Source organism: Agelaius phoeniceus, chromosome 4, assembly GCF_051311805.1.
Source record: "Agelaius phoeniceus isolate bAgePho1 chromosome 4, bAgePho1.hap1, whole genome shotgun sequence".
In the NCBI taxonomy this organism is placed as follows: Eukaryota; Metazoa; Chordata; class Aves; order Passeriformes; family Icteridae; genus Agelaius; species Agelaius phoeniceus.
In genome coordinates, this window is record NC_135268.1 from 16368187 (window position 1) to 16381458 (window position 13272).

A 13272-nucleotide genomic window follows, 5' to 3' on the forward strand; every position below is an offset into this window, starting at 1 on the left:
TTTTTAGATGCATTCTTATAATCTTCTACAAATTGATGCCATTTATCTTCTGTCTATATTTTTCTTTTTAAAGCTTTATTCTGTTCCATTATGTTATTATAAAATTAAATTTATTTACTTACTTGTTTATAACAAATCCTTTATTTTCTAAATCCCTTTGGGTTTTTTTTGAAGTAATACTTCTAAAAGGTGTCAGACTGATTGTCCTAAAACATAAATTCTCCAGCTATTCTGGATCATAGACAAGAAAGACCCGTAAACTCCTATACTGTTAAATTTCACACATTTGTTTGTTAATACATTTCAAATTTGACTTGAAAGGGCTTTTTTAAGCAGTGTTTATATTAGTGAAATTTCTAATGCAACACTCCTGCCACTCCACAGATAAAAACTAATGGTTTAGGTTTGGGTTTTCCTTCCTTTTCTTGTAAGAATGCAGTTTTGGGACAAGAAGCTAGTTTGTGTTAGATTCCTCTTAAAGGATATGTTTTTTAATTGGACTCCAGAAGAGGCTTTGTGTTCTGGACCTTTGTTCCTTTCTTAAAATTCATAATGGAAATCATGACTGCCAAAGCTACACTTGATCTATTTCTGAATTAATTCATTTGGGTACCTGTAGCCATGAATTGCAGTTGCATGCAATATGCTTGCTGTGCTGCTGAGCAAAGTTTGGGCTCTCTAAGCTGAGTTTTTTGTCTGCATAGTGGGATTAAAAACACTGAATCTAGATTAAAATTTCTTTGGCTGTATCTCTTTCTATCTGTAGTTCAACAGCTCTGAAACAAATCTATTGCAAATTAGGCATCAAAATCTTCTATACCTTTTGCACCTAAAAGTTTAAAATGCTGTTTATTACTCTTAGTTTAGTGAAAAGGCTGCATAAAACCTTTTTCTTCCTTGACTGATTATGATTCTCAAGAATCTTTGAGAGAACAGTTGTGGAAAATTGATAGCAAGCTATTCCTAAAGATGGAAAGCTCATTTCAATGCAATCTTTAATTGTTTTTCCCTTGTTAATTTCTCGCTGTTTACTGTAATCACCTGCACTAAAACTGTCACATTTTGACCACTTCATCATCAGAAACTACCGGAACAATTCAAAGTATGTTCACATGGGAACTTTTGTTATAGGGCACTAATACTTAAGGCCAGTTTTAAGCTTGGGTAACACTAAAATCTGAAGAAATGGAAGCAGTCAAGAGTTGAGCACAAGTTAACTCTTCCTGCTTATTGGCAATGATAAGTCAACAATAAGGATCTCAGAGAGAAGGACAAGATAACAAAAAAGATTTCAAGGGCAAACTGTCGGCACCAAGTAATAGAAATTGGAATTTTCAATTTCCCATTTCTTTATCTTGTGCATTACATTATTTAGAAAAGATTTCTCTTAACTTTGAATTTGCAGAGTTCTCAGGGTTCTGTAGTTTGGATAAGGAAAATTAGTTAACACTGAAAATTTCTTGCAGATTACTGCTCACCATCAAACTTATAGGACTAAACATTATAAAGTTGCATTTTTGATGTTCCATAAAATTGTTATGCAGCCTATGTTGCCATGGGCTTGCAGAGCATAGTTTTGAAATAAAAAATTATTAAAGTATTTATACAACAGGCAGTTAAAGCAGCATTTGGAATGTATTTTCAGCTCCCTGATGAGCTCAAAATTGTTCTTGAGTTGAATTGTTTGTTTATTTGGGTTGGTCACTCCTTTCCATTTTCCATCTTGGCACTCACTGTAACAAATTGTTGCTAACACGTCTGGAACTGTTAACCAGTTCCATGGGTACCATGGCGAGTCAAAGTAGCCTCACTTGAACTAAGACATAAACAGTATTTTAAATGGATTGTCTGTGTTCAGTTTTGAGACTCAACGTGGAAAAAAGTAATCTACTATTACCAAGTGGATCTTTATAAGAAGTGTGTCAGGTTGGCTTAGTTAGAGAGCACTCCTTTTCTTGTGACATCTAATTATTTTTCATGTAATACATTTTCCATATTCTTTTACTTGATTGCGTTTTTTTACTTACATACAGAGCAATGTTTATGGAATCTCATCCCCGTGGCAAAAAAACTGCAAAGTGGAAATGGCTGTACATGAGAGTTCTTATACAGTGTTTCGTTAGAGCAAACTCTGTTTTCCCAAAGCTTAGAGAATACATCCCCTAGAACAGCTAAATATGTGATCAGGACATGATATTTTCTGAAAAGAGGCAGATCCCAAAGGCCTGCATATCAGGAGAATTGTAAGGGTTTTCAGTTTGACTCAGCAGGGTGAGCTCCCATAGAGATATTTTTGTACATATGGAATTCTTCAGGAATACAGCATGCTACATCCCCTGCAGTAATAAATATTGATCCATGGTTCCTCTACATTTTTGAGACATATGTGCTCATGCTATAATATGTCCACTTTGATTTCAGTGTAGGCCAGAATTGCTTCAGTAAAACTGATCTGCATAATTGCAGCAGGCATGTCAGGGATACCTAGTGTGAGGGTATTCCAGCCAATGGTCCTTCCCAATATTTGCCTGAACAGGGAGGAGGACAAAGCAATAAGAACATTGGCATAGATTATTCCATTTATATCTGTGCAATAACTGTTTTAAGTAAGAGTCATATCTTGGAGGAAGGACAGGCTCAGGACAATACTCTGGATTTTCAGAATATCAGTATTCTACAATGAGGATTGCCCCTTGCAAGTAGACAATATTCCTTTTCTTCTATTCTGTCTCTGTTGGTGGAGTGGAGCAAGGGGGGAACATTGTTACTTCTGACTTCATTTATTAAGCTGATTTTATGGGAAACAAAGTGTGCTGAGGTTTCTTTGCTTGAGGCTTCTTTGTTTGAGGCTTCCCTACCTGATAATTTCATAATTATTCATCCAAGCCCCACAGAGTCTTTTACTTCTCTCCTGCTTAGCTGCAGTGGGCTTAGTCATGTTGCCACAGTTACCATTCCAATGGGCTCCATCACAAATTCTGACTGAAATCCCAGTCCTACTGAAGTCAGTAGGTTCAGCACTTTATCCCAAGTTACTACTTGAAACTTGAGATTACTTTATTGTCTAGTTTTAGTTTTGATTGGGGTCTTATACTGCTAGAGTAAATGGAAGAGAAGATTTGGTTAGGGGGGGGGGTAATATTAATAATGTACTTTATATGGAAGAACAACCACTGCTTAAGGTTCTGCCAACAAATTCTCAAATGATATGTATATACATATATATACTAATTTATACAAATGATCATAAAAAAGAACTAATTCAACACCAGATTCCTTGATTTTTGAGTAGTCCTTGGTATTGCCATTGTTGCAGTTCATTTGTGATCAGGAAAGTCATGCTAGATATTACGAAAAATGTTAGTCAAAGATTTTTTTGCAGTGCAAGAAGGCAAACTCAGTAAGCATCTCCCTTTCTTCACTATTATCTCTGAGTATGAGGTGTGTCTTGAAATTAATACTTTAGAGAAACATTGCAGGGAAATCAAAGAATCTTGCATTGGAGAGTTATGTCTTCCTAATCCCCAGAATTTACATGTATTTTATATAATGGAGTGTGAAGATTTATTGCCCTTACAGTATTTTATTCCAGCTCATGAAATGTGGAGTTTCTCATTATTCTTGTAAATACCTGCTCTTTCCTGAATTAGCAAAAGTGGTATGGTTTCTTCTTTATCTATTAAAAAATCAATGTATTTTCCACTAGTAGTACTGAGCTATAATCATTTGTCCAAGAGTACTCTCTTAATTTTCTGCTTAAAACTTTACTGTAAAAATTTGTGACTTTTCTGGCAGTGTGGTTTAATTGTGCTTCTGTATTGGAATATACTGTGTATATTTATCTGAAGATGATTGCTTCATTAACACTGTGTAGATATTGGAAAGAAAGCTAATCCAAATGTTTACTTTATTCAGAGGCAATACCAAAAGAGACCGCTGTACAACAATTTTAGAGGGGGAAAGACAAAAAAACTCAAGACACAGACATTTCAATAAATATGAAGAGTGGCTACAGGATAGTGTGGCTGTGTAATGATGGATTTCTATTCTTCCCCTCTGGTTAAAGCATGTAGCAGGAGATATGTTCTCTTGGAGAGCTTGGAAGTGCTTCTCATTAATTGTTCTGGATGCTTGATTCAGTAACATCTCAATCTTTTTGCTCCCAAGGACTGAGACAGTGGGATTGAAGTAAAGACCTTATTCTGAGATGCACCAAATCATTCATTTCAGAGCAGTTGGCGTACACTCAGTTACTCTCAAAAATGTGGGCAGAGTTCTCCTGAAGTTCAGATTGTTTTTTTTTCCTTACCACTTGTAACACTTACTCTGTTGAGCTTTATTGTTGTAACAAGAAGCTACTGTAACTAACAGGACGTCAGGGCTGTGACTCAAGTGTCAGCTCAGTTCCGAAGCAGTAGTGTTTGTACAGGGGAAAAGTGATTCGAGATGAGATAGTAGAGGTCAATTAATTTCATCTTCCTTTAGAGAAACTGGAGATGACCTACATTTTTTATTCAGTTCATATCTTCCTTTCCCACACTTGAACTAATGATAAGCTGTATTTCTTTTAGAGCCACGTTTTAAACATGCCTGGGTTTGGTGTCTTTTTTTTTTTCTGTGCAACTTGAGAGCTGTTTCTGGTCTGTAAACTTTTTATATTTTATGTCTTCTTTTACTCTGATTTTGGAGAATTGCCTTTATTTAGTCTTTGAAATAGTGAGGAGTGTAAATTAGGAATACTTTGCTGAGCCAATACTTTGCAACATTGATTGTGTGGAAGAAACTTTACAAGGCAATGTTAACATGCTGTCCCGGTGTTTCTTCTAATGAAAATGCGTGCTTTGCCTCAGGGACATTTGAGCAGGAATCTGGTCATACAAATGCAGCAGAATTTGAATTTGTACCATGTCTTCTCACATGCTGAAACCCATAAGGCTTCACAGAATCAAATTATATAGTAACAAGATTGCAGTAAATATGTAAGTGATGAAAGAGAGGCATATAAAAATAAAATATAAAATAAAAAGAAGCATCAAGTAATTCCACAAGCAAGGGAACTTACAAATACTGGCTTCCAAGAATTTGTGGGTTGTGGTTTGATTCTCAGATGTCTTATAAGTTGCATGCTCTGATCAAGGCTTTTTCTGCCTCTGTAATGTTTATAACATCTTTCTATCAAGTGAATTTATTGTTATGTACAAACTACATTTCAGAAATTTTCTGCATAGAGCACAAGTAGAATTTTGTTCATCCTGCAGTTCTGGTGAAATTCTCTGTAGCTTCATAAGGATGATAACTCTGTTCTGTAAAATTTCTTGAACTTGGACAGGGGTTGATAGTTGGTTTGGAAGGATGGAGGGACAGACAGGTAAACACCTTAAACTGACTGTATTAAAATCAAAAAAGAAGCATATTCAGATATGAGGGTAGCATAAGTATCCTTTCTTAGAACCAAGCTAATGGTTTTGTCAGGTGAGATTTATGATGTATGTTTTTTAATGCAGAGGAGCTGGCTAGGTCAGGTCTGAAGCACAGAGATTCATATGTAAATAAATAAATATAGACATAGATATAAGTGAAAAACCCATGTATGCTGTCTCCTTGAAGTAAATAAGTATAAAATATACCAAAGAGGAAATGTTTAGTGAGGGAGTTTGAAAAAAATGCATATTGAAAACAAAGAGAACAGCTGTATTCTAAAACTAAGTTAAGTTAAGAAGTGAGACTGCCAATGAAATTTTACACTGAGTGGTCTGACAAAAGTTGGGAATTCTGAAGGCTGCAAACAAAAAGATTAATATGTCAGTTAAATGGATTTTGATTATGATGAACAGACAAAAAGTTTATGAAGTTAATCTGAAGCTTGTGAATTAGACCCTGTTATCTGCAGAGAAAAGCTAGGCTTAGTTCAGTTGAGATTGATGCAAACAGCAGGATTAAAAAGTCTATAAAATAAGAAGAGAATGGAAGGATTCTTGTGGAAAGTTGTACTGATGTAAAAGAGAAAGCAGCTTCTATGTGACACCAGAATTGTGGAATACTTTTGTTGGCTCTTTTTGAAAGTCAGCTTTTTCAGAATTGAGGGTAGATACTGTACCAGGAGGAATATTTACTATTCTCAGTGTGAAGAAGAGGAGAGAATTAGAAAAGTACCTTGGGAAATTTTTCAGAAGCATTTTCCCCTCATCTCTGCTGCTGCCACGTCACAGCACCCTTTGTTCTTACAACTGGTTTGTGAGTTGAAGCAGCAGCCACCAGTAAAAATACAAAAAAGCAAACATGGCAAAAAAGAGTATGAGACCTCCCAGGACCTCACTTGTCACTGTTATTTAAACTCTCTCTGTCCTTCCACAGGCTGGAGAAATGGAATGAGGGTCACCAGTTAGTTTTTGCAGGCTCAGATCCCTAAGTAAGCTCACTAAAATAATTCTAAAGCGTTCTAAAAAGTACCTCTCAGTTCTTTTAGAAAATTTACCCTCTTCTTTCATTAGTTAAAAAGTTTTGTATTTTTTTATGCTGATGCTAAGGTCATTCAGCATTAAGAGGAGCAGGAAATTAGTTTTTCCATCTAGGCTGAGGTGGTTTAAAGGATATTCTGTGTGTCATGTATCTCTGCCACATAACAGAGTCAGCTCTTGGGTTTAAGGCAATAGATGTTGGAAATGTTAGTCTTGGAAGGAAAATTTTTAAATTTTTATGACTCACAGTTTGCATCAGTGCTTGTAGAGCGTAGAAGTGACCCATTTCACAGTCTGAAACTTTTGCAGGTAGATGGGGCTTTTTTTGGTAGAAGAACACTAAACTGACCTAGATTGTCTCAATTGCTTACTGTCTTTTGTAGACAAGTAGAAGCATTGTCTCTGAGCAATCACATTACTGGTTTGCAGGTGTATGAAATTTTTTTGTTCATCTAGCCATCAGGTAAACAGCAGAAAAGGGGAATGCACACAAAACTTTCTCCTGCATTGAAATAAAGGAAGAGCAATTCACAACTTAAATCCATTCCTCATGTGTTTTTTATGTTTATGTTTATCACCTCCTCGATATGTTCAGTCAAAGCACTAGGGAAGATTTCAGGATGTAAAGAGATTCAGTAACTCAATTTTCTCAAAGGAGAGTCATTTACTATGACTGCTGGTACAGTTTGAGGATGAAATGTTCTAAGTAAAATTCAGCCAAGTCTCATTCCATACCATGCTCTTAGGCTCTACCACAGAGCACTGTCAGAAGACTGTATTTAGGTTTATAACATATGAACATAGATTTATATGTATTTATACAGGCATATATGTCACAGAGACAAAAGCACACAAAATATACACAAACCAATTTAAAGAACTTTTTTTAAATATACTTCAGAAGATTTGTGTGAATGTAAACATTGGGGAAACTTGTGCAGCAGAAGTCACTGTAGGCACTAGCATTTTGACCTCTTAAATAAAACTATGCAGGATTCCATCTTTCACTGGAAAGGAAACGGATGTTTAAAAATTTGTGGAATTTTGATTAGTGCTTCTTAGCCTAGCACAAAAGATGCTATAAATTGCCTAACAGATTTGTGCATGAGACATATTATATATGACACCACACTATTGAGTTCCACCATTTAATGAAAGGCTACCTATTAAAAATATTTATAGGCAAACTGGAATCTCTTGCCATGTAGCCTTAATGGATGGAAATAATAAGGAAAACATCAGTTTACATATATGCAAGCAATAGCTTCTATATATTTTTAATAGCATTTGTATGGTTAACAATGCTGATAACCTATTAAACCCCATTAAAATCTTTGACTGTTGTGTAAGACAGAGAACTCTGTAAGAAATAAGGCACAAAATATCCTTCTGCACATCCAACTCCTACGGGTTTCCACATTTCCACATTCACTCTGACTATAACATCACGTTCACAATGTGAAAACAGAGTGCATAGCTGCTCTGATAATAACCATATTCTCAGAATGCTGTGGACAGCTTTAATAATGTTTCACTATGTTCCACTGACCCTCATTTCAACTTAGATTTAATGCAGCTATAGTCTAAATAGATTAAAAGGTTCATATAGTTTAAGAATTAACATGTCAGGTTAATAAAAACACATTGTAAGGTGCCCATCTGTGAGCATCTTCCATTCTTTTTGCTGATACAGATTATGTTTATCTTGTACAGAGCATTAGAATAAATAACACAGTATAGTACTGTATTATTAATACCTCTTTTTTTGGTATTAATCTGTGCTTAAGTGCCAAATGTTGATGCTGTTTAAATGGTCTCTTCCTATATTTGAATACTGAAGTGCTACAAATGTGAACTGCCCAGCTAATGTCCTGATCCATTGTAACATAGGTAAAATGCTGGTGTGGACCAAAACATTTTCTAACATAAATCTGAAAAACAGCAACAACAACAACAACATGCGAAACAAACTGGTGTGTGGACTTTATCCACCACAGAAATAGAACTTAAAAGACAAATGGGTAGAGAGAAATATAGTCACAGATAGATTCCATTTTGATATCTTCTCAAAAGTTCCAGAGTGAATAATTCGAGGTGACAATCAGGTAAAAAGATTGCATTGTACCAGTCACAGACACTGGGCAGTTCCTGCCTGCTTCAGAACAGCAAAACCACCTGTATAGTTCAAGCCAGTTTTTTGTGTCATAATCACATCAATATCCTTTTCAGAGGCAGAATTGCCATCCAGTGGATTTCAGTTCACAGGACATCACAGTTACACTCACTCCATCTACTCAGTCACCTCTAGAATTAGGTACAATGGTGCACGTGTCTGAAGTCATTACAAAACAGCCACTGGGCTTCCTGTTGTAAAAGCTTTGTAGTGACTTTTATTTTCCTGTTTCATTCTGAAATGGCGTGAGAGTCCTTAATTTTCAGTTTATGCTGTCTTTATGGCTGCTTCGGTCTGTATTGTGATTGTTTAGTTCTTGGTTTTTCCATTGAATGCTTGTTCCATTCATGGGCACTGAAGTCACCAAACTCTTAGACTGGGAGCAGCAACAGCAAAGACATGACTGAAAAGGAATAATAAGTAAACAAACAAACAAACAAACAAATAAATGTTAAGACAAATCTCTCAGTTCTATGCAGATTGCCAGTCATATTTTTCATTCAGAAATGACAGATAACAGATTCTAACTGAAAGGAGTGTTAGCTATATTCAGGGAAATTTTTATCCTGGAACATAAATGATTGTAGTGATTGAACATCACAAGTGCAGTAAATTAGGCCCAGCCTGTACCTCTTATTTACAAAAAACTTTCACAGTATGAAAAGGGAAATTTGTTTCACTAAGGTAAATAGATTGAGAACTTACAGAATTCAATACATATTGTTAGGTGCTGGTTTGATTGGTTTTCCCCCTCTTTATCATTGTACTTGACAAACTTAGGGATCTGCATGCTGCTTAGCATGGAAGAGAAAAGAAGAAAAATTCCCCAGCCCGTGACTTAGGTCTCTTCTCACGTCTTAGAAAAAGACAAAATTATTTTGGAAAAGGTTCAGTGAACATACTGAGGTGGAACATCTTGCACAGTTAGGAATAGAAGCTGATTTCTTACTTATCATGTGAAAATGCTCCCTTAAAATAGTTTGTAAATCTGAGCAAGCTACAAAGACAAACAGGTATTCCCTAAGTGTAATAATTCTTCACATTTTTCTCAGTAGTTTGGATTCTGCCTATTCTCAGACTTAAAGTTTAGTGGTACAGTCCTATCATTCTTTGGTTTTCATTGCAGCTAAAGGTATTTCAGTCTTCCATTTCATTACTTTCTTTACTCTCTTTTTTTTTTTTGCTTCCTGTTGTTGCCCTTAATAGGTGGACAGGGACTTGCAGAGGCACATTGTCACAAGGAAATTATTTTAGCCTTAAAATATGTTTGCATTTGTAGGAACTGGAAAATGCAGGTAGAAGACATAATGCATATTTGACTGCCAAAGTAAACTCAGGTGCCTGATTTGGTGTTCAAGCCTGAAAATTTTAGTGATTAATGAGATTGTTTAATACAAGCAGCTTGGTGTCATCAAGAGTGGAAAATAAAATTGTTATCAAGCAAATTCTGTTTCATGTGCATGCCACGTGTAGATAAATAGTATTTACAAAAACATGTCTATCTCAGTTTACACATATGAGGACTACGTCAAACTTATTTATTGGTTTAGTATTTTAGATGAAATGGATAGTTTCATCTTGGTAGATGTGCTATGTGAACTGAACTGCCAGCTGGTAAACCAGACAATTTATATTCTTTCATTCCTTTGCAAGCCTCTTCTCCCAGCTGTTAAAAATAGATAACAGCCAAGTAGCTCAGTACAGTTAGTTAACATAAAATCTTATCAAGAGAAGCTTACCTGGAAACAGTTTTTAAACTTCTTGCTCACAAAATACAGAGCTATGGGGTTTATACAAGAGTTCATGGTTGCCAGGTTGATGCTGATGTAATCCAAGGGCAGCAAGAAACTAGACAAGAGGAAGACAAACATTTAAACAGTTCATATGATACAGAAGCATCCATTTTCCTTGTGGTTACAGCCTCTCCTGTCACACAAACTCATTCTCTCTTACCTAACTCCCTCAATCTAATCTTCTACCATGCCATGTCTATAATAACCTGTCTCACAGATGTTCAGAAAATCTAGAGCAAAGTGATTGAAATAACGACAAACAACATTTTTTGAGATTATGCTACCCCATTAAAACTGAAACTGCTAAAAATGGGTGCAGCTTAAAATTAATGAACACCGCAGTTGCATTGCACAGTGACATTCCTCATAGAAATTCTAAGCATATAGCATTATATTTTTTCAGTACAAAGTATTGACATGGAAAGTGAAGTACCTGAGCAGTTCACATCTGCTGGGATCTCTTTCATTGTATACCATTTTCTTCAAAATCCGGCTCAGATGGAGAGGGAACCAGCAAAGAGCAAAAATCACGACTAAACAGAAAACTGTCTTGGCAACTTCTCGGCGCTAGATAAAGGAGATAAGAGTGTATACTGAGTGCCCAATGCATCCTAGCAGGTGATTGTAGTTAGTAATGTTGGCAGCAAAGCCAGTAATATAGATAAATTCTAAAAGGATTCCCAAAGTGAAGCTTTCAGACTACCTGATGTACTACTCTTTTTTTCTGGAGTTTGTCATGTTCTTGATCCTGACCATCCTCAACAGAACCTACTCATCATTGAGTCTGGGGCAGCTGGGCACACAGGTATTGGTACTGCAAGAATATTGTAGGATTCTCTCTGATATAGTGTTCTATAAAGGGATACTGCCCAGTATCTTGATTTTGCTATGTGATCCTTACTGTGAGATCTTGATGTTCTCAGGTAAATAGTTCCTCTACAAACATTTCAGAAATGTTACTATTACAGCTTAATCTTGTAATACTTAGGAAATAATTGCAATTTAATGGGTTTTTTTTGTGTGGCTCTAGAGAGTTACAGATGTTTTAGTGGATTTTTCACAATGCATACCAGTGGTGTTTGGTAGGCATGGGTTTGATAAAGAGAAGCATATGAAGGGGTAAGGATTCCTCTGTAATATAATAGTGACAAGCACTGCTAGGCTCTGTCATGAAAGAATTTGAAGTCAAATAGTGATTACAGTCTTGTTAGGCTTCGAATATGACTTCTATAGTTTCCTCTTTTTTTATAACAGCAGCTTTTATCAAAATAATAAAATATTTGTGATTAGACATTAATGTGGACAAGGAAGGAAGGAAGGAAGGAAGGAAGGAAGGAAGGAAGGAAGGAAGGAAGGAAGGCAGGCAAAAGGTGAGGGTTAAAAAGATAAACATTTTAAAATTGTGGCATAAAGTCGTCCTGCAGCAGCCAGTCTGAGAAGCTTAGTGGGCACTGCATTTTAGGGCGGTGGATTCCCCCTCCTCCTAGTACATACCATTCTAGTTCTACTGGGTGGAGTAGCCTCTGTGTGGCCCTAGGACACACTGTGTTGCAGTCCCAGGGCCTGATGAGGGAAAAAAAGTGGAGAATCTGCACAAGGGGAAGATTTTCCAGTCAGCCCTGATCTGGAATGAACCAGCAGAGGAGGAACCTCTGTGAGAACTCACTCTGATGCAGAGAGGACTGCTTTAGGGATTCACATCTGTGAACATGGAAGTTAAAAGAGTGGAATTTGAAGGGCTGATATTAATGCAGGGGAAAAGCTCCAGACTCTTTTTTTAAAGTTCAGTTAAGTGTTAAACATCAGCCAGTGCTGCCAAACCAGCAAAGAGACCTGACGGTTCCGTGAGCGACTGTGTTCTGTGATCATTTGTTTGCTCTGTTCTCCTGTTGCTCTTTTCAAAGCAGCTACAGCAGTGGTACTGCAGCAGTGCAATAACCCTGAGAATCAAAATCCACTCTTTTCTAAACTAGGTTATTCTCCAATTGCTTTTCATATGAAACTACAGTTACATATCAAAGAGTGCCAAAAGGAGGGAGGATCCATGGAGTCCTATCTATATACAGAGAAAGAAACATTTTTGGCAAATCTTTGTAGTTAAATTTCAAAGCATTTAGCTAGTAGTGATTTGAGGTTAAAGAGAAGGAGGGCACAACTGTCAGAATAAGAAAAGAAATAAAAAGGTTAGTTTCCTGAGCATACTGTCTTCAATACCTCCTTATACAATGATTTAGTCTTTTGTTCCAGGTTCAAATAAATAACCCACATCCTCACTTTCCACTTCTGTAGTTTACTGTATTCAGGTACACTTTGAAATATTTCTAATGTAACCCACAGAGAGAAGAACAATATTTTCAAGCATTAGTGTTTCTAATATATTTACCTGCTTCAGGTGTTCACTGAGAGCAATTCTCAAGTTGCTGTTTCTTCTGTTTAACATTTCACAAGTCATTAGCGTATAAAAGATGGCAGTACATGCCAACGGCATGCAGAAATAGAAACCAAACAGCCACCAATCCTTTGCATCTTTGTAAAACTGTAGATAAGGAAAAGAAGAGAGCAGATATTTTCTTATGATTGAATGCAAAATACCACAGAAAGGCCTTGGAAAAGCATGACAGTTGGTACACTGGTGTCGTCTGCTTATTGTTGATCTCTTTTTGACCAACATCAAAATAGGAATTGTGGCAGTGTAAACATTTACAGAGAGCCTGCCTGTACCTTTGTTGCAATCTGTCTCGGGTTGGAATCAATTGTTTTTGTTGTACTTTCTGAACATTTATATTCATTCATGAAAACTGGAATACAGCTGCATGAAAAAGACCTGCCAAATTGTAGACAGTGTCAG

General features: G+C 36.3%; 1 protein-coding gene across 3 annotated transcripts in view; it reads right to left on the reverse strand.

The window, feature by feature from the left end:
* Positions 1–6998: 6998 nt before the first annotated feature.
* EDNRA (endothelin receptor type A) overlaps positions 6999–13272 on the reverse strand; it is a 33238-nt gene continuing 26964 nt past the window's right edge. For all 3 annotated transcript variants that reach the window (XM_054633003.2, XM_077176964.1, XM_077176966.1), the window contains exons 5-8: positions 12808–12960; positions 10858–10991; positions 10371–10479; positions 6999–9034 (exon numbers count right to left, since the gene is read on the reverse strand). In XM_054633003.2, coding sequence (XP_054488978.1) covers positions 8894–9034; positions 10371–10479; positions 10858–10991; positions 12808–12960 — 537 coding nt within the window. In that variant the 3' untranslated portion in view covers positions 6999–8893. The remainder of the gene's footprint in view (positions 9035–10370; positions 10480–10857; positions 10992–12807; positions 12961–13272) is intronic.